We start from the raw sequence: 23,373 nt of genomic DNA on the forward strand, positions 1-23,373 counted from the left end.
AGCCTGCAACAAGCAGCCCCACCATTCCCTCAGCCTGCACCAAGCAGCCCCGCCATTCCCTCAGTCTGCAACAAGCAGCCCCACCATTCCCTCAGCCTGCAACAAGCAGCCCCACCATTCCCTCAGCCTGCAACAAGCAGCCCCACCATTCCCTCAGCCTGCAACAAGCAGCCTCACCATTCCTTCAGCCTGCAACAAGTAGCCCCACCATTCCCTCAGCCTGCAACAAGCAGCCCCACCATTCCCTCAGTCTGCACCAAGCAACCCTGCCATTCCCTCAGACTGCAACAAGAAGCCTCACCATTCCCTCAGCCTGCAACAAGCAGCCTCACCATTCCCTCAGTCTGCACCAAGCAGCCCCGCCATTCCCTCAGCCTGCAACAAGCAGCCCCACCATTCCCTCAGCCTGCACCAAGTAGCACCGCCATTCCCTCAGCCTGCACCAAGCACCCCCGCCATTCCCTCAGCCTGCAACAAGCAGCCCCACCATTCCCTCAGCCTGCACCAAGTAGCACCGCCATTCCCTCAGCCTGCACCAAGCAGCCCCACCAGTCCCTCAGCCTGCAACAAGCAGCCCCACCATTCCCTCAGCCTGCACCAAGCAACCCTGCCATTCCTTCAGCCTTCTAAAAGAACAGTATGAGTTGGTGTTCAGCAACCCACTAAATGACAACAAGGTAGAGAATGCAGAAATATTTTTCACTCCAGCAGAAGGCCGTGCAGACCAACTGACATTAGTACTAGTCCCATAGATTTCAAAAAAGAAATGGATAACTTGCCTAGTTATTCTTTGGAGAAAGAGATGTAGGTGAAATGCCTTTGCATAAGGGAGGTACTAGAGCACTAGCTAAGAATTACAGACCAGTAGCCCTAACTGCCCACATCATAAAAGTCTTCAAGAGTGATGAGACGTCAGATTACAAATTTCATGGAACAGCACACTCGGCATAACCCAAACCAGTATGCTTTAAGATTAAGACAATCATTACTGTCACAGCTGCTGAACTATTGTGACAGAATTACGGAGGCGTTGGAAGGCAACCAAAACGCAGATATAATATACACAGATTTTGCAAAGGCGTTTGACAAATGCGATAATGGAGTGATAGCGCACAAAATGAGGGCCATAGACGTTACGTGAAGGGTAAGCAGATGGATTTTTGGGTTCGTAACACACAGAACACAAAAAGTAGTTGTAAATAGAGCAAAATCCAGGATCAGCGACGTAAAAAGCTCAGTTCCCCAAGGCACTGTCCTGGCACCTCTACTGTTTCTTATCCTCATAGCAAACATAGATAAAAACACCCCTCACAGTTTTGTATCATTTGCAGATAACACTAAAATAAACAGGAAAGTCACTACGGTAGAGGACACTGAAAAATTACAGGGAGATAAAAGCGGGGTTTTCCATTGGGCAGTGGAGAACAACATGACGTTCAATGGTGATAAGTTCCAGCTGCTTAGGTATAGAAAGAATGAAAAACTCAACAGGAACACTGCACGCAAAACTCAAGAGGATCATCAAATAGAACGAAAGGAACACGGGAAAGACTTAGGAATTACTGACCTTTCTTTCAAAGAACATAAGACAAAGGTCACGACAGCCAGGAGGATGACGAGGTAGGTATCGAGAACCTTCAAAACAAGGGAAATAATGCCGTTGGTGACACTTTTCAAATCACTAGTGCTCCCTCATTTGGAATATTGCTCAGTGTTGACGGCCTCATTCAAGACAAGAGAAATATCAGAGCTGGAACAAATACTGAGATCGTTTACGACCTGCATAGAGCCACTAAGCATTTAAATTACTGGGAACGCATTAAAATCTTAAATATGTACTCACCGGAGCGGAGGAGAGAGAGAGATACATGATAATATATACCTGGAAAGTACTCGAGGGCCTGGTTCCAAATCTGCACACTGCCATAACAACATACTAGAGCAAGAGATAGGGGAGGAAGTGCCAAATAAACCCAGTGAAAAGCAGAGGTGTGGTGAGCACAATAAGGAAACACTGTACCAACATTCGTATCCCCAGATTATTCAACATTTTACCAGACGATATCAGAAACACTGCTGGAACAAGTGTAGAAGTCTTTAAGAGAAAACTGAACAAGTAACTTGACAAGGTGCCAGATTAACCAGTCTGTGTTGGAAATGTGGGGCAGCGGTCCTCCAGCAGCAACAGCCTGGTTGACGAGGCTAGCACCAGACAAGTCTGGCCCATGGCCGGGCTCCGAGAGTAGTAAGACCATTCCTTCATCTTGCATCAAACAGCCGCACCATTCCTTCAATCCTGCATCAAGCAGCCCCACCATTCCTTCATCCTGCATCAAGCAGCCTCACCATTCCTTCACTCTTCAGGCATCTCCACCATTCCTTCATCCTTCACCAACTCCCCTCCCCCAGCATTCCCCCAGCCTGCACCAGCTCCCCTCCCCCAGCATTCCCTCAGCCGGCACCTACTCCCCTCCCCCACCATTCCTTCAGCCGTCATCAACATACTCACTGATGCACTCAACTACAACACAATAGTGCGCTGGTTTAAAGGTTGGCGGATTATATCATCACTCAGGAGTCTCTTACACCCACCACTTGCTCTGAAACACCTCCCTCACCTACTCTACCCCCACACCACAACACCACTTGCTCTGAAACACCTCCCTCACCTTCTCTACCCCAACACCACAACCCCTCTGTCCCCTCCTCCTCCCTCTCCTTCACCTCCACTACTTCCCAGTTTTGTTTTTCATAAAAATCGCAGCCGTGACTTGTAGTAACTTCAGCCACTACAACACAAACTCTCTTGTAACAAGTTTTGTCTTATGGAAATAAGCCTCCCTAGTGGTAGTGGTGGTGGTATTTTTATTGGTGGGTGGCTGGTGGTTGCTTTGGTGGTGGTGGTGTTTTCTTCGCCAGAAAAAAGGACAAGAGTGAAAAAATCACAGGACAAGCTTTAATTGAGACAACGTAGAACTCTATCAATAATATATATATATATATATATATATATATATATATATATATATATATATATATATATATATATATATATATACATTAGTGAGTGTGTGTGTGTAATGTCGTGCCAAATAGGTAAAACTTACGATTTTGGCTTACCACAACGCTCTTCTTGCCGAATAAGACAAAATTTGTGTATGCCATAATTTCTCAAAAACCATTCTGAACCTAACGAAAAAAATATATTTCATTGTGTTTGTTTATTATTAAATTATTGTAAACTTATCTAAAATAAATTTAGTTGGAGTAGGCTAAATTAAATTGTGCTTGTTATAATAGGGTTAGGTAAGTTTTCTAAGGCTCTTTTGGTACAAAATTATTTATGTTAATGTAAAAAAATAATTTTGTACCAAAATAACCTTAGAAAACTTACCTAATCTTACTATAACAAGGGCAATTTGTCGGTTTTCAAAACCTTTCAAAACCATTCATCACAGCCTAATCCAACTAAATATATTTTAGACGAGTTTACACAATGAAATATATTTTTTAACGTTAGGTTTAGGATGATTTTTGCTAAATTATTGCATACAAAAATTTTCGCTTGCCATATTCGGCAAGAAGAGTGTTGGTTTTTAAGCCAAAATCGCAAGTTTTACCCATTCGGCACGATATATATATATATATATATATATATATATATATATATATATATATATATATAATTTATTTATCAGCGAGTGAGGACTTCTTTTGGACAGGGAGTCTTATAGACCCCTGGTTGTCTTCAAGAAGGCGCTGGACAGGTACCTAAAGTCAGTACCTGATCAGCCGAGCTGTGGGTCGTACGTCGGTTTATGTGCGGCCAGCAGTAGCAGCCTGGTTGATCAGACCGTGACCCAACACGAGACTTGGTGTCAGACCGGGTCGCCGTGGTGACCCCCCGAAAGCCTCTCCAGGTATTATAAGGAAGATGAAGATGGGCACTGTAACTTGAAATATTCATTCAACAACCACTATGCTACATAATAACAACTGCATCTAAACATATGCTAACAGCGTAACTAATTTATAGAAAACTATTGCATTCTATATATGTGTCACTATATACTCAAGATATGTAAAATTAATAGATTTGTTTATATTTACTCAAATCCTATATAGTATTTTATTTAAATTTAGTATTTAAAAAACATAAATATATGTTTCAATGGTTTAGGTTTAAAGTTATGAACTCTGGCAAGGAAGATGTGATTGCTTGTACCCGGCTGTGTTGCTGACGTACATGTAGGCCAGTATAAATAGGAAGCACGTCTTTCTGGCTCTCACCAGACAGAGGATCAAGCCTCCATCACGTCTTGCACTGAATGACCCATATGGTTTTAGCGCTTAAATTTAAAATATAAATAAATGTAAATATAAGCATATGTTTTAACATCAAATTAATATACTAAATACAAAACGAAGAAGAATGTAAGTGAGGGTTTGTTATTACACAGGAGAGATTAATGCAGCATTGTGGCAAACATGCCATTCCTGAGGAGGGTTTCAGGGATCAGTTCCCCCGCCGCCCACTCTCAGACTAGGCTTCGTGGTGGATCACAGCCAGATCAACGAGGCTGTTACTGCTAGCCGCACGCAAACCGACATGTGAACCACAGCCCGGCTGGTTAGGTACTGACTTTAGGTGCGTGTCCAGCGCCTTCTTGAAGACAACCAGGGGTCTATTTTTTAATCCCCCTTATGTATGCTGGGAGACAGTTGAACAGTTTTGGACCCCTGACACTTATTGTGTTGTCTCTTAGTGTACTCGTGGCGCCCCAGTAAATACAAAACAAGCCACAAGGGGGTAATGTAGCAGCTCACAGCCTTTCACACTCACCAGTGCTTCATCAGGAGCTTCCAATATAAGCAAATTCATAAATGGAATGGGAAGTGTGTGCGTGCGTGTGTGTGTGTGTGTTTGTGCTTGCGCGCTCACCTATGTGTGGCTGGCAGGGGTCGAGTATTAGCTCCTGGCCCCGCCTCTCAGCTTGCCGCCTGCTAGATTCACTCTTGAGCCTCGTGGACCCTATCGTACCTGCTCTTAAAGCTATGTATGGAGCCTGTTTCCGCCACTTCCTCACCGAGGATATTCCACTTTCCGACCACCCTGATACTGAAGAAATACCTCTGACATATTTGGCTCATCTGTGTCTTATAACTATTAAGTGTCCCTGAGTTCTGCCCTATCACTTGTCCTGAGTATTTTGTGCTATCATATCTCCCATTGTTCTTCTGTCCTTCAGTGTCGGTTGATTCAATTACATTCATTAGCCTCCCCTCATAGCTCATGCTCGTGAACTTAGAAACAAACCTTGTCGTGTACTTCTGCACTGTTTCCGGTTTCTTAATATGATTCCATGTGTGTGGGTTCCACACAGGTGCTGTGTACTTGAAGATGTGCCTGATATATATTGTATGAAGGGCCCAAAATGACTGTTGAGATACCTGTCTTAGATATAACAGGCTGAGTATTGGCTGCAGAGGTTATTTGGTTGATGTTAACCCCTGGTGTATGTCAGTTACCAGTTGTCTAAAGCACCTGTCTAGAGTTCTAGACACTTGGCCTGTTTGTGTGTGTGTGTTTGCGCTCAGCCATTGGCCCAGTTCATAACCTCATTCAACTGGTTTTATAACTTTCCTACCTCGCGGATCATGCCGTATCTGTCCTTAAAGCTGTGTATGTTGTTTGTGTTCACTAGCACTTCTTGTAAATCATTCCACTTCCTGATCAGGCTGAGGCTGGAATATTTCTTGGTGTTCCTCTGTGTCATTTGCGTCTTTAACTTCCATTTGTGTTACTCCTCGCCCTTAAAACACTTCTTTTCTGTGGCTTGCGTAGACGTCTGTGTGAGGGAGCGTGTATGTGTGAGCATATGAGCAGGAGTGTGTGCGTGTAAGTGGGCGTGTGCGGACTTGCGTGGTGGCTGGTGCTTCTGAGTTTCCTGTTTTCTCTGATAGGATGACGCGTCCATTTTCTGTTAGAAGTACCTACTTCCCCGCCCTGACTAGGCTGTGAATGGTTCGTTCTCTCTCTCTGTCTGTTAGTTACCATTTTGTCCCAGGCACCTGTCGAATAGACACTAGGCCTGTTGTACATGCGTGCATGTGTGTGTGTGTGTGTGTGTGTGTGTGTGTGTGTGTGTGTGTGTGTGTGTGTGTGTGTGTGTGTGTGTGTGTCAATCTCCGTGTCTGTCTCTGTGTGTGTCTGTCTCTGTGGCTCTCTGTCTCTCTGTCTTTCTCTCTGTCTTTCTCTCTGTCTTTCTCTCTCTCTCTCTCTCTCTCTCTCTCTCTCTCTCTCTCTCTCTCTCTCTCTCTCTCTCTCTCTCTCTCTCTCTCACACACACACACACACACAAGTGGATTTTTACAGGGCTAGGTTATCCTACCTTTGTTTACAAGTTAAGAACTGTTGCCTACATTACCTTATTTGAATGTTTTTATGTTATGAAACAAACAAATAGGGAATAGGATGAAGTTGAAGTCATCTGAGGGTCAGCGCTTTCATTTGGTCAGCTGACTTTATTTTCATCAATGTTGTTATACTGTACGAACATGTTGCAGATTCGAGTCATTCTAGGAAAGAATGATCACAGATGGCGCGATGTTCTTGGAAAGAGTGCAGTCACAGTGAGTTGCTGTTCTCTCTCTCTCTCTCTCCATACCACGAAACATTCAGACACACATATGCGTGCGGGAACTCACGCAGGAATACATCCAGTGTACATATTCAAGCTTGTGAGGTGCCGGTGTTACAAGCATGTTGCGTGATGACTGTGTTTGGTAAACATAGTTCTCATGATAACATTATAACATGTAGATCAGGGGAGCCAGTGTACTACATCTAACATTGATAATATAAAACATGAGTGATGAGGTGTGTTAGTTTCCTCACATGTTGAATGAAATTGCTATTAATTTATGGGGATGCGCTAAAAACCGTAAGTCGTACACTGAGGAATGGGAGCAATGAGTGTCGTCCAAGGAAAGGGTTGGAGAACCCTTCACCAGCGTGAAGACATCTTTCCTGAAGGATTCTGAGACACCAGAATACTGACTTGATGGAGAAACATGAGCTGCGTAAGCCAAGTTATATATGACTTTAGAGCAAGAAGATCCTATATACGACGACTATTGGATCACTAACAAAACTACGGAGGCCTTGGGAGGAAAAAACTGATATACGCGGATTAGGGGCATTTGATAATGTGTCCGTGAAATAAAAGCTCATAAGGTGGTTCGTGACGTGGTAGGCAAAGTTCTCGCTTCACATACTGAGTGTCCGGGTTCGATTCCCGGCAAGATTGGAAACATTGGGCGTGTTTCCTTACACCTGTTGTCCATCTTCACATCAGTAAAATGGGTACCTGGGTGTTAGCTGACTGGTGTGGGTCGCATCCCGGGACAAAATTGACCTAATTTGCCGGAAATGCTCTGTATAACAAGTGGCTTTCGATATAGTATGTCACTGATGTCAGCTACACTTGTATACCTTGTACATGTACTTGTAGAAATAGTTATTATTATTATTATTATTAGGCGAGGTCAGTAGCTGCAGCAGGAAATGCGGGAAAAATGAATATTCATATTTCTGACAGAGCACAAAGAATGGAAGTAAACAATACAAGGTCCAGCCTCAGCGAAGTAAGAATTTCAAGGCACCTATAGATCGTCCGGGATCACTGCCCCCGCTGCCTGATCTGTCCGGCTGTTTGTGCTGGACGAATGAAAACCAATCGTAGGCACCATAGCCCGGCTGATCAAGAACTAATTTAAGGAACTTACCAAGTTCCCTCTTGAAGATAGTTAGGGAACTCTTCGTAATTCCTCTTACGTATGAAGGAAGCTGTTGAATAGTCTGGATCATTGGTACCTTTACACGTAGTTATCACGTAGTGTACTCATTGCACCCCTGCGCCCTACGTTTTGCCGGGGCTATTTTTTTTTTTTTACCGTCTATTGAGCCTCTTGCTTTCGTAGGGAGTGATTTCAGTGTTAAGATTTAGGACTAAACCATTCAGAGTTTTCCATGTGTAAATTATGATACATCTTCCCTGTGTTTCACGGAGTAAAGATCGAGGCAATTGCGACATTCCCAGTAATTTAGGTGATTTACTGTATTCGGGGAGTAAAGGTTCTCTGTACATTGTCCAAATCTGAGATTTCGCCTGCCTCAGAATGGGCAAAGAGAAGAAGTGACTTAAAAAAGTAACATCGTTGGCTTGTCATCTCTTGTTTTGAAGGTTTTAATTAACCAATCTTATCATTTTCCTTGCGGTTGTGATAACAGCACCGTTTGATCCTAAAATGTGAGCTCCTCTCATACTATCTCTCCTAAGTCCCCTCACATTAATCTTCTGCCCTAATAAGTATGAAAACACATAAGACCAAGGAACAGGTATCAGTAAAGTCTTTCAGTAGGCAAATGAAAATAACATGATGTTCAGTGGTTACCAGTTTCAACTGTTAATACACAAATAACCCGCACATAGAAGAGAGGAGCTTACGACGACGTTTCGGTTCGACTTGGACCATTCACAAAGTCGTAAGATCCTCTCTTCTATGTGCGGGTTATTTGTGTATTGTTCCAGTCACGGTATTGTGCCTTTTTGTTATTTATCAACTTTTAAGATATAGGAAGAGTGAAGACATCAGAGTATAGTGTATAGAACGTAGGCAGGATCAGCTAAAAGACTTAGAAAAAATTTTGTTGGATGAGTTATATGAAAAACACGATAAATCACATATAACAAAGGCCAGGAAACAGACAGGGTGGATTAAGAGAACTTTCAAAAGAAGAGAATGCCAATGATAGTAATTTTCAGAATACTTGTGCTCTTGGGACTTGAATATTGTATTGTGCTCACAGTGCGTTTTAAGGAAGGAAATAACAGAGCTGGAAAATATAGAGCGGTCGTATAATACTTACATAGAGCCCATAAAACATAAATTATTGGAAACTCCTTAATGCACTTGGATTGTTTTGTCTGGAGAGGAGAGGAGAGATACCGGATAATATATATACACGGAAGATAAAGTATCTAAATTATTGGGAACCCCATAATGCATTTGCATTGTTTTGTCTGGGTGGAAAATATACCTGGTAATATATGCACGGAAAATACTTCAGCGCCTAGTCACAACTCGGTACACTGGTATCACGCCTTAACGAATCTTTAAATTTTTAGATCTTCGGATATTTAATGGATTTCGAGAGTTTTCTACTTCTGCAGCCCGGTCATGGGCCAGGTTTGTCTGTAGAGAAAGATATGGGGAAAATTGTGTAATAAACCCAGTGAAGAGCAGGGAGACCATGGATACAATTAGAGAACAGTGTCAACATTCATAGCCCAAGACTCAACATATATCACCAGCTTCAAGATGCTGGACAACTTCGATTGCCGGATCAGTCGGGTTGTGATTTGTGTGTATGTGCCTGTGGGCTGTTAGCATAAACAACCTGGTTTACTAGGCGGTCAGCAGGGAAGCCTGGCCTCAGGCTGAGCTGCGGGGGTAGAAGAGCCCTTGAAATTGGCCAGCGGTAAGTCACAATATAAATATTGCTTTCAGTTTTTTTTATGAATAGTTTCCAAAGTTTAGATTGATTTCAAAGAAGCTCACCTCTGGATGAAAACTTAAAGCTGCCACCATGTGAGGGTGGTGGTGCCTGGGGGCTGGTAAACGTTTTTTGATCCAGGTGTGGAAAATTGCCTTTATCTGAATGTAACTCATTATGTACATAACAGTAAATGATAACAAAGATAATTATTATTTATCAGAGTTGCATAGACAAGTAGGAATTTGGGACACCTAGGTCGCAAAAATGTCCCCCTTCGATACCTACCACTGTCATATCCACAAGTTGCTCTGGACCTATTAATTATCAAATGAAAAATGCATCACCAGGAATGCTGGTAAATATATAAATTTGTGGACTGTATATTAAAAATAATAAATGGTTATATATATATATATATATATATATATATATATATATATATATATATATATATATATATATATATATATATATATATACACAATTACATAACAGAAGGAAAATATATCTTAATATCACTCACCAATTTGACTGGAGATTAATGTGTATCATACTCAGAAAACCTCACTCTAACTAAATCTATGAAAATAATGCTGGCCAGAATTACACACAAATCTAGAGAGCTTATCTGAGGTTCCTGGAGCTGTCTTGTCCAGTCATCTGATATCTCAAGTTATGGAGGAATGCACATCCACCAATTTCGCCTCCTATTTGAGAGGTGTCAACACAATTTTAACCTCTAGAGCACGAAAAATTCTTCCCATTATACCAACGTTTGTACAAAATTCAAAACCAAGATGGCGAGTCTCGTCTGTGCAGACGCAGGCTTTCCGTTTTCTATGACAAATATTATTAAATACAGTATGGCCATCTATTTACATATAAATACTGAATTTCTGGAAAATATATACAGTATTTTCCACACTGCGGCCGGCCGGAGTTCATTGCTAAACGATTCAAATTACTCCTCCCTTTAGGAGACGATTCCAGCCAGTTCTGGCTTGAGTGGCTGTTCTAGTAGGTCTTACTACGATTTCATCTGGCATCACTTGGTCTGCGTTATCTTCCATATCACTCGTGTCACTTTCCCTCAGATTTTCATTTACGTTTGATTGAACACCTAATTCCAAGGGAATCAATTTATTAATTATGCGTAAACTTTCCTGGCCACGACACAACACTTTGACATTCCTGACAACACCTTGTGCATCTGGGTACAATGTCAATACTTTGCCCAGAGGCCACAATGTTCAATGTTGTTCAGTGTCAATTAACACACCTGGTTGAATGGTCTGTCGATTTACTGCCTCTGTCGCACCATAAAAGTGTTCACATAGTGTAAGAAGATATTCCTTACGCCACACATTAGACCAATGGTCAATTACTTTATTTAACATTTTAAATTTATTACACAACACTGCCGCATCATTGTAATCTTCATCACTTTCTTCCGGATTATCTCTATAGACGGGTAGCTTCCAATTTCCTTTCACATATTAGGTGAGAAGGTGTTAATACATCTGCATCAGGTGTATCACTCATGTACGAGATAGGCCTATTATTTATATGATTTTCTGCCTCCACTAACACTGCACGGAATTCTTCCAAATTAATTCTCTTCCGGTGTAGTACTTTGCAGAGACACCTCTTCACTGTGCCTATCAGTCTTTTGTACAGCCCTCCCTGCCAAGGGGCTCTAGGAGTAATAAATTTCCAGGTACACCCTCGCTGGGTTAACAGAGATTGAACATCGTTACTATTATTTAATTCTATCAAGTGTTGAGCACCTGCTACAAAATTTGTGGCATTATCCGAAATCATCAACCTCGGACAGGATCTCCTAGCTGCAAATTTTCGAAACAGCTGTATAAACTGTTCTGCAGACAAGTCCTGTGCCACTTCTAAACAAACTGCCCTAGTAGCAGTACAAGTGAGCAAACAAACATACACTTTCAGTGGAACACCATTTGACGTACCTGTTAAAATTATTGGACCACTATAGTCTACACCTGTTACATCAAATGGTTTCACTAATTGTACACGCTCCTTTGGCAATGGTGGAGGACCTGGGTACATATAGGATCTGGCATCCACACGGCGACATATTACACAAGATTTAATCACCCTTTTTACACTTTGCCGTCCTTGTGGAATCCAGAAAGTTTCCCTAATACAATTTAAGGTATCTTGTACCCCACCATGCATTACATTTTTATGGGCATTTAGAACAATCAAATTTGTTAGATGATGAGTTTTGGGCAGCAAGATAGGGTGTTTAGCATAATCACCCAATTCAGCATTTTGTAACCTACCTCTGCACCTAATTACATTGTTCTCTAAATACAGCCCCAATTTCTCTATTATAGAACCTTTCACAATTTTTCTTTCCATCATCAATTTAATCTCATTTCCATAGTTTTCCTCCTGTACCCTCTTTATCCAATATTCAAGAGGATGTGAAAACTTATATGAAATATTCATCTTGTTTAGAAATTTAAACACCAATTTAGTTACATTGATTAGTTTGGGTAAAGAAGAATACCTATTTATATCAATGGCTAAGGAAGGACAAACTATTGGAGCGGTGGTCACATTAATTTCAACAGGAGCAATATACGCCTTTTGTACAGGCCAATTAGCTTTATTTACCAACCAGCTCGGTCCTTTAAACCATGATACAGCATTTACAAATTTAGCATAAGGTAAACCTCGAGACAAGAAATCAGCTGGATTCTCCTCACCAGGTATATGATTAAATGTTAACATATGCTGACCCAAACTATTATACTTCTCTTGCATCTGATTAATTTCAGCGACTCTGTTTTGTACGTACACAATTTTACTGTTTCCGTTATGAATCCATTGTAAGGATACCTCATTATCAGACCAAATTACAGTGTCACTAATATTTATCTCCTGCAACTTATTTCTTATATAATTAGCTAATTTGACACCTACATAAATGGCTGTTAATTCCAACTGAGGTAAGGTACGTGATTTAATTGGAGACACTTTAGCCTTAGACATAACAAGAGAAATAACACTATTACATTGAAGATAAGCAACTGCTCCATATGCCAATTTTGAAGCATCACAAAAAATGTGGAGTACATTTTTCCCATTTGGATTGGCCACCTGGCGTGGGAACTCCAACATTGGAATTTTCTCATAATCACCAGTTAATTCATCCCACCTGTTAATGAATTCCTCAGTTAGAATTTCATCCCAAGCACATTTAAGTCTCCATGCTTCCTGAATTAATAATTTCCCTCTTATAGTAAGGGGTGGCACTAAACTTAGTGGATCAAAACATTTGGAAACTTCAGCAAGCAAAACTCTCTTAGTTAATTTATTGGGCATAATGTAATTATTAGGTTTTAACATTAACAAATCTCTCTCAGTATCCCAAGTTAAACCCAATACATTACTACATTTTGGCACTTCATCTCCAGGGTAATCTTTACTTATTTTGTCCTTTAATTTGGACGAATTACTATTCCATTCCCTCAGAGGCATATTTGCACTTTGCATTATTTTATTAGCCTCTCCATAAGTCATTAACAGTTCCTCTTCAGTTGACGTCACACCCAGGAAATTGTCCACATAAAATTATTTGCTCATTACTTTACTCAGTGGACTTCCCGTACATTTAAGGTGTGCGTTTATCATCGCTTGAAGTAGGAACGGACTGGATGTAGCACCAAATAATACGCTCCTAAAGCGAAAGGTTTTCAGAGGGCTAAGTGGGTCAATAGGATTCTCAGGCCATAAGAAGCGGGTACAATCCCGGTCAGCCTCTTGTAAACCCGCTCTTAGGAAAGCTTTACTTATGTCAGCCGTAAAGGCATAATTCTTTACTCTGAAATTTAATAAGATATCTCCTAATTTTTCCGTCAACGACGGACCTGTCATCAAACAGTCATTTAAACTAGGTACATTTTTGTTACTCCTGGCACTACAATTAAACACAATCCTCAAAGGAGTGGTCTTAGAATCCTTCTTCACTCCGTGATGTGGCAAATAGTGACCATAAATTTTGGCTTGCTCAGGAGGTACCTCTTCTAAAAATTTATTAATTAACTGCTCAGCAATTATATCATTATATGCAGTTAACAATTCTGGTGTCTTACTCAGTTCGCGGAGCTGAGCCTTTAATTGTCCATATGCCATTCTGTAATTAGTGGGCAATTCTGGATGGTTCAGTCTCCAGGGAAGTCGTACCCAGTATTGTCCAGATTCAAATTTTACATCTCTCAGGACAAATGAAGAAAATTCGACAAGACAAATAGAAAAGCAACGAAGAACAATCAAGAGAAGAGGAACTCTTGATCCTGCTCCAGGACTTGGTGCGAGTGAAGACGTCGTCGTTCCTGCTCTTCAGCTGAGCAACTCTGAACACTGTTGCTCGGGATTTTTCTTGTGTTATCCTGAGTAATTCTCACCAGAGCTGAGAGGAAACTTGCTTACAGTCACTTCGAGCCCCATCCCATCAAGAGGGTAAGGCGGTGACTTGCTTGCTTGTTCACCCCTCTCATCCCCATCCCCCCATCCTTCCCCATCCTACCCTCACCCATACATCAACACTGGCCCACACACTTAACACACTACATACATTGCTATCCTTGGGCTACTCTTAGAAGGGTACTTATTCGTCTTACCTTGTGGAGAATCATTATTTCTGATTCTTCCTACTTGATATGCACCTATGCAACTATTTTTAGGAAATGAATTTTGATTATTACCATTGGGATAATTTTTCCCTTTGTGAAACTTGACAGATACCTCAGAGTTATTATGTGTTGCATCTTTAAAATGAGTTAGTTGGCTGGTCTGCAACTGCACAATTAATTCTTGTAGACCTAGTCTTATTTCCTCCAGTCCAAAATAACCTTTGTGATATTTATTCGAGAGCCATTGAAGTGTTTTACAGCTTAATTTATTCTGTACCATGGCACTCAATAACCAGTCTGATTCCTTCAGATTATATTTATTACTTAAAGTTTTGAGAGTGCTCTCCAGTTTAACTCTAAACTGCTGTAAACCTTTGTAAGTGTGATCTGGAGATTTTAAATTAACAATAATATTCACTAGATCTAACCTACTTTGTTCTATATTACCATAAGTGACTTTCAACAAGTCAACTGCTTCCTTGTAAGTCATTTACATTGGGAAAGACTTGTATGAGTAAGCATCTCCTCTTACCTGTCCTTTGAGGTAAAATAATTTAGTTACACAGGCTAGGTCACTCCTGTCATGCACAGCTGCTTTAAAAATTGACCAAAATTCCTCCCAATTTTCTCCAGGATTAAACACAGGCAAACACAATTCTGGGAGTTTTGGCAAAGACATATTATTTGTTGGAGCAGACTGACCAACTGCCTGGTTTACACATTTTAATTTATTCAAGGCCTGACTTTTACAAGAAAGAATCTTCCTCTAATTCATAATACTGATTAATCATGAGATCTATTTCAGTCTCATCTACAGTTTACTAATAAATCTCCTTCATATTTGTTGTAATATAATTTGTATGAGTCATATCTATTCCCTAAAGCATCTAAATACAATTTTAAATCGTCAGTATTCACAGTTTCTTGATACATTAATTCCAAGCACTTATTCTATACCTTGGTTACATGAACTTTTCTAGCCTGTATTGATGCTTTCTTTACTCTATATTCCATATGTTTGTCTTCTACATTAATTTCCTCATTTTCAGCCATGATGCAATGTATTAAATTCAACTTAATAACACTGATTATGTACTAAATTATGCACTTTATAAAGGTAAATAGTACAACTTACCTTTAAATAAATTCTAGCTACTTGAGCTTAGCAATTACATGTAAAAAATTGTAATATAAATTTTAAATACACAATAATGTTAGCTACACTTGAGCTTAGCAATTACACATGTAAGAAATTTATATATAAATTTTAAATGTACATTAATACAAACCTTTAGCCAGCCTTGGCTTATCAAAATTATTATACAAATTAATATAAATCCTTGCCAGAATTTGGCATAGCAAAATTAATATTATACACATTAATATAATTAGCAACACTTGCCTTATCAATTACACATACATTGATATAAATCTTGGCCAGAATTGTCTTATCAAATTAATATTATACAAATTAATATAAACTTAGCTAGACTTGACTTATCAAAATTAATATTGTAATAGTTATAATCCACTACACATTAAATAAATTTGTGAACTTAACATCCACCTCCTTCTGTCATTTCACATATAATTATTAAGTAATTAACTAATTAATGACTTCACTAATTACCTCCGGTTCAAGAAGGACCAACGGGCATATTAAATATGGAAAATTGCATTTATCTGACTAACTCATTATGTACATAACAGTAAATGATAACAAATATTATTTATCAGAGTTACATAGACAAGTAGGAATTTGGGACACCTAGGTCGCAAAAATGTCCCCCTTCAATACCTACCACTGTCATATCCACAAGTTACTCTGGACCTATTAATTATCAAATGAAAAATACATCACCAGGAATGCTGGTGAATATATAAATTTATGGACTGTATATTAAAAACAATAAATGGTTATATATATACACAGTTACATAACAGAAGGAAAATATATCTTAATATCACTCACCAATTTGACTGGAGATTAATGTGTATCATACTCAGAAAACCTCACTAACTAAATCTATGAAAATAATGCTGGCCAGAATTACACACAAATATAGAGAGCTTATCTGAGGTTCCTGGAGCTGTCTTGTCCAGTCGTCTGATACCTCAAGTTATGCAGGAATGCACATCCACCAATTTCGCCTCCTATTTGAGAGGTGTCAACACAATTTTAACCTCTAGAGCACGAAAAATTCTTCCCATTATACCAACGTTTGTACAAAATTCAAAACCAAGATGGCGAGTCTCGTCTGCGCAGACGCAGGCTTTCCGTTTTCTATGACAAATGTTATTAAATACAGTATGGCCATCTATTTACATATAAATACTGAATTTCTGGAAAATATATACAGTATTTTCCACACCAGGAAATCGGAGCTGCCCTCCCCTTTCTCAGATGAAATCTGATTAACCCCCATTCCCTGTATGGGTTGTAAGGGTTTAGCGCTTCCAAATGAATATAATAAAACAATTTAAAGTTTCCCTGGCTACTGAACCAATAATGGAATACTTGATATCGTCGGCGCCATACTGACGTATCCCAGTGCTGGATGACAAATTCCATTTTCCTTTAGATTGCTAATGTGATGTTTGTGTTAGGTAAATAGCTCGTGTTGCAGCCTTGTAAAACTCCTATAGGTCAGCTTCGCTACGCAGTTCATTTGTATTGATTTTATATAAATTTTTACTTTCGTTTAATTTTGCGCAAGACAAAAAAAACATGATAAAATGAATCTCATAAACTTAATTTATCTGATGCTTTTGTTAATCATTACCAAAATGTTTAGGTTTTCGTTCATTGATCAGGCTAACCTTTAATAGCCTATTGCACTGGCAATTAAATGAAACTAAACAAATCTTTTAACTACCAATGCAAACAATAGGCTATTAAATGTTAGTTTGATGCATCAACGAAAATTAAAACAATTAGGTATTGATTGAACAAAGACATCTCATCCTAGTAATATATAATTAGAATTTTATCTGTCTGGAGTACTTAGCAATCCCTCACCAAAACAACATTGGGACATAATGGACACATAATATGCAACTAATGTGACATTTTATTGTGGCAACGTTTCGCTCTTCAGGAGTTTGCCACAATAAAATGTCATATTAGTTGCATCTGTGTCCATTATGTCCCAGTGTTGTCTTAGCGAGGGATTACTAGGTACCCCAGCCACCCAGAGTGTTGCCACGGTGATGGTCGCTAGGTCACCAAGAGCATTACCATGGTGATGGTCTCTAGGCAACTCAACCACCTCCATGTTGTCATGGTGATCGTAGCTAGGCCACACAGAGCATTGCCATGGTGATGGTCGCTAGGCAACCCAGCCACCCAGAGCATTGTCATGGTGATGGTTGTTTGGCCATCCAGCCAACCAGAGCGTTTTCATGATGATTATTACCAGGTCACCCGGCTACCCAGAGAATTGTCATGGTGATGGTTACCAGGAAACACTGTCACCAGTGTTTTCAGGGCTACAGTTGCTACGCAACTTACACATCCAGAGTTGTCATGGTGACATTACGGGGTACTCAGTCATCCAGAACATGATCGTGATGATGGTCGCCAGGCCAACCAGAGCGTTGTCGTGATAACGGTTTCTAAGCCAGCCAGGAGTGTTGCTCTCTCATAGTTAATAGGCTTTGTTTTCATTATGTAACTATCATAACAAGGTAGCAACACTTTGCTGCTGTATCCAATTTTGCTAAAAGCTAAACTTACGTATTCTAGTGCCTTAAATTTGATTACTTACATTAAGTAATTTTCTCTGTATAGAGGAAGGGATGAGAATTATTTCAGCAGGTGTGAGTGGATGCATGTCATGTTACGGAAGTACATTATCATGTAATTATCGTCGAATAATTAACTATAATAATGTATGATGTAACCCTTGTCTGAAATGGAAAGCCTGTAGGTTATCGACTTTGCATTAGCCTAGGGTAAAATTGACCTGCACCGTCTCTCATCCATTATACTTGTAACCCTAATTTTTAAAGGGGTAGACCGGTAAGCCAGTGGAAGGCCTCGGTCAGATGACCAAAAGCTCCAGCGGCGGGTCATCGTATGACATAGACTAGCATCAGGAAACACTTGCCCTGTTTACTGGCACACCTTACCAAACCTAATGTCATCTATTTACAGACCAGATCCAGTGGAGTTTAACGTAATATAAGCAAGATAAGTTGGATGGTTTGTTGGGTTTCAAGCCTATCGGCTACATGACGATCATTAAGACTAAATGTCATCTGTGTACCACTAGTCAAGTGTACCTTAATACCAGAGATAGAGATTAAACTCTCAGTAGTTATACACTGAATTATGCACTAGTATATACACTGAGATTCACTGTATATACACAGTGGGTGTATGGTATATGCCTAGATAAAAGGTAAGTTTTAGTATTAATGGTAGAAATACCAACAAATTGTTAGGTAAATGGATACAGATGCAACTAATTTGACATTTTATTGTGACAGCGTTTGGCTTGACCAAGTTCTTGGAGAGTGAAACGTTGCCACAATAAAATGTCACATTAACTGTTAGGTAACTGTGTCCAGTTACCTAACAAAATAAGTTTTATTAAGGAAAACCAACAAATATTTTACAAAGTATTACAAATTTAGCGTGACTTTGTAAATGGTCCAAGTCGGACCGAAACGTCGTCGTATGCTCCTCTACTCTGTGTGCGGGTTATTTATGTATTGTACAAATTTATCCATTGGTTCTGAGAGCGCTTATAATGGTGCAGACATGTAGAGTTAATCTAGAATAATCCATAACGTCAGTGTGACTTACTCCCAGTGGAGGGTCATATTAATGGACGAGCGCAGTGCACTCTCCATGGCGTGTGCGCACGAGGCAGAGTTAGCGCGATTTCGAGTTGTCACATGCGGAAGAATTGTGTGATGGCATATTAAATGGACGAATTTTAAAGGGGTGTCACCCTACTGTATTGGTAGCGAAAATGTCAAGGGTTCTTTGTTCAAATACTTCAGAGAAAACGGGTAAACAAGATCAGAAGAAAACGATGGTGTCAGCAGTGTTAGCGGTAACTCGACTATTCCACTACCTTCACACCAGCTGCTTCCGTGTGGCTAGATAATTAGTTATCCTTTCCTTTAGCGGATCAGACTTGATTACCCCTGCTCCTCCATTACCTTGGTGCTATGTGACCCTTATGATTTGAGTGTTTTCCAGTAACAGTAATTATATCACCAGCTTCAGTATTCGGAGGTACAGAGGGAACGATGGTGTAATTCTTGACGTTCACCTTTAATCATCCTATGGTTATATTCCGAGAGAGTATATTTGCACTAGCAGGGTGAAAGCATATTTTTGTTTGAAAAGCCAGGATAATGGCTAAGAACATATGATTACATTTTATATTAAGGAATTTAAGGGATTCCCTGAAGAATTAACTCCCTCCTTCCTCATCAACCTTTTTCCATCCTTCAGGAGAAGAACAGAATATAGCTATATAAAGTTTTGCTACAGCCAAGTGCCAGATCAACCAGGCTGTGATGGATTTGTGAGCCAGCGGGTCGCCAGCAGCAACAGGCTGGTTAACCAGACAAACCTGACCCAGGGCCGAACTCTGGCAGCAGAAAAAAATGGTATTCTTATTTTGCACCCAAATTAGCATAACGTAACCAAGCAATAAAACTGACGTAATGGTAAAAAATTTAGTTAACCTATCCTGTATTAATGTTTACGTAACTCACGCTTTTAAGGAATTTTGTTGCCAAAATTCAAGCATTAGGAGAATTGCCAATAAACCCCTGGCTGCCTTCAAGAGAGAGCTGGACAGATACCTCAAGTCAGTGCCGGATCAGCCGGGCTGTGGCTCGTACGTTGGACTGCGTGCGGCCAGCAGTAACAGCCTAGTTGATCAGGCCCTGATCCATCGGGAGGCCTGGTCATGGACCGGGCCGCGGGGGCGTTGATCCCCGGAATAACCTCCAGGTAACCTCCAGGTATAACAACAATCTGGTTGATCAGATAGTCACCACAGTGTTCTGGCCTCAGGGCGGGCTGCGAGGGTAGAAGAACGCTTGAAATTAGTCACAGGTATATCACAAGAACGGTAAGTACTGGTGCACAGTAGGCAGGTGCTGCTCTCAGTATGTAACTTGAGAGTCTCTGAAGCTGGCTCATTTGAAGCTACTTGAGTGACGCTCCTGAGTGGAGCTACTTGAATGACGCTACTTGAGTGGCGCTAGTTGAATGGTGCTACTTGAGTGGCGCTAGTTGAATGGTGCTACTTGAGTGACGCAACTTGAGGTGTGCTACTTAACTGACTGAGTAACGCTACATGAGTGGCGCTACTTGGCAGTGTTCCGCTCATCTATAACTCACTTGCCAAACCATATATATATTTTTTTTATCACACTGGCCGATTCCCACCAAGGCAGGGTGGCCCGAAAAAGAAAAACTTTCACCATCATTCACTCCATCACTGTCTTGCCAGAAGGGTGCTTTACACTACAGTTTTTAAACTGCAACATTAACACCCTTCCTTCAGAGGGGTGTTAATGTTAATATATATATATATATATATATATATATATATATATATATATATATATATATATATATATATATATATATATATATAATATATATATATATATATTGATCTATCGTTATTGTAAGAGGGAAAATTTTATAGACACAAGGATTTATCCTTTTTTATATAGGTTTATTTAGGCTTGACAGAGATTTTTCTCTTTTTAACGAATGCATCAAAATATGTACCGTCATGTAATTAACATATATATCTCGACCAACTGTTGTTTTATCGTCTTTTATCCCATATTTCTCTACTACAAGTCTTTCCTCCTCCTCCTCCCCCTCTTCCTCCTCCTCCTCCTCCTCCTCCCCCTCTTCCTCCTCCTCCTCCTCCTCCCCCTCTTCCTCCTCCTCCTCCTCCTCCTCCCCCTCTTCCTCCTCCTCCTCCTCCTCCCCCTCTTCCTCCTCCTCCTCCTCCTCCTCACCCTCTTCCTCCTCTTCCTCCTCCTCCTCCTCCTCCTGAAACTTCTTTCTCCCGAAACTTCTTCCTCCTAACTCAAACCCTCCTTTTTCTCGTCTATTTCCAGTATTTTTCCACTCTTCTTTCTGTATCTTCAGCGCCATCTCCTCCTCCATCCCTGTCTGCCAACTGCTTCACACACTTCCCGCTGGCCTGCCCACAACTCTTGGTTATTATGTCACATGTTTGGGTACACTGTGTGCACGTTGCTGTTTTTCCCAGATGAGTCTTCTGGGAGGTACACAATAAAGACGTAATTCAGTATCAGAATAATACGCTTGATTTCTTGTGGGAAGATACGACCATTCTCATTTTCTCTCAGTCAGATTCTTGGTGCAGGGGAGACCTTTCTCTCTTTTATGTTCTCTTTCTTCCCTTCTTATCTATTCTCTATTCTCTTGTTTCCTGTCCTTCTCTCTTCTCTTGCTTTTTATTCCTGTTCTCTCTTCGTTCACTCCTGTTCTCTCTTACTCGCTTCTTTTGTTCCCATTCTCTCTCCATCCCTCCCTCCCTCCCTCCCTCCCCCTCCACTCAAGGACTCTATAGGGGTTATGCTACGAGCTTTTGCTTATATTTTCAATGCTAATAACTTTCATCCTATCTGGCCGTAGCAGTAGCTTTGCTACGTATATATATATATATATATATATATATATATATATATATATATATATATATATATATATATATATATATATATATATATATATATATATTAGTGTCGTGCCGAATAGGTAAAACTGGTTACTTTGGCTTAAATAGCAACGCTCATCTTGCCGAATAAGGCAAGCGAAAATTTGTTTTTGTAATAATTTCGCAAAAATCATTCTGAACCTAGCGAAAAAAATATATTTCATTTATTTCCTGTAAACTTATCTAAAATATATTTAGTTGGATTAGGCTAAATTAAATTGTGCTTGTTATAATAAGGCTAGGTAAGTTTTCTAAGGTTCTTTTGGTACAAAGTTATTAATTTTATCATCAACATAAATGAAAAAAAAAAAATCTTTACACGTATAAGAGAAAATTTTAGAAAGGACTTAATTTTAAATGGGTTCTTGCTAATTGGCCAGTTTTACCTATTCGGCACACACACACACACACACACACACACACACCCTATTTTTTCATTGACCTATACTACCTCAGTCCTTCCCTTTTTCTTTCTTGCCATCCTTCTTATGGGCTGGCAAATTGGTTTCTGGGACCTCATTCCTGCTCCTGAAGCTGTGTATTGTGTTGTAGAGGGTGTTGCAGGTGTTAACAGTTGTTTGCTTGTATTTCAGAGGGCGGTGGAGGGAGCGAGTACCCGTACCTGAGAGAGATGAAGGAGAGGTTGCTGTTATCACGAGACCCTCCCCTGGCCAGCATGGACGAGTCCTCTCCACATGACGCTACTGACAACCAGATGCTTGAAGTACATCAGACTCCCGTCGGTACCGTGGTCAAGGTCAGTGTTACCGTTGCAGCTACCGTGGTCAAGGTCAGTGTTACTGTTGTAGCTACCGTGGTCAAGGTCAGTGTTACTGTTGTAGCTGTATCATGGTGAAGGTCAGTGTTACTGTTGTAACTGTACCATGGTGAAGGTCAGTTACTGTTGTAACTGTTCCTTGGTGAAGGTTAGTGTTACTGTTGTAACTGTACCATGGTGAAGGTCAGTTACTGTTGTAACTGTACCATGGTGAAGGTCAGTTACTGTTGTAACTGTACCATGGTGAAGGTCAGTTACTGTTGTAACTGTACCATGGTGAAGGTCAGTTACTGTTGTAACTGTACCTTGGTGAAGGTCAGTTACTGTTGTAACTGTACCATGGTCAAGGTCAGTTACTGTTGTAACTGTACCATGGTCAAGGTCAGTTACTGTTGTAACTGTACCATGGTGAAGGTCAGTTACTGTTGTAACTGTACCATGGTCAAGGTCAGTTAGTTATAACTGTACCATAGTGAAGGTCAGTTATTGTTGTAAGTGTACCATGGTGAAGGTCAGTGTTACTGTTGCAACTGTACCATGGTGAAGGTCAGTTACTGTTATAACTGTACCATGGTGAAGGTCAGTTACTGCTGTAACTGTACCATAGTGAAGGTCAGTTACTGTTGT

General features: G+C 40.3%; 1 protein-coding gene across 6 annotated transcripts in view; it reads left to right on the forward strand.

Moving 5' to 3' along the window:
* Positions 1-23,373, forward strand: part of LOC128698195 (proton channel OtopLc) — a 1,090,877-nt gene that overhangs the window by 582,796 nt on the left and 484,708 nt on the right. For all 6 annotated transcript variants that reach the window (XM_070098675.1, XM_053790324.2, XM_053790314.2 and 3 more), the window contains one exon: positions 22,562-22,725. In XM_070098675.1, coding sequence (XP_069954776.1) covers positions 22,562-22,725 — 164 coding nt within the window. The remainder of the gene's footprint in view (positions 1-22,561; positions 22,726-23,373) is intronic.

The sequence above is a fragment of the Cherax quadricarinatus genome, chromosome 63 (genome assembly GCF_038502225.1).
Source record: "Cherax quadricarinatus isolate ZL_2023a chromosome 63, ASM3850222v1, whole genome shotgun sequence".
Classification (NCBI taxonomy): domain Eukaryota; kingdom Metazoa; phylum Arthropoda; class Malacostraca; order Decapoda; family Parastacidae; genus Cherax; species Cherax quadricarinatus.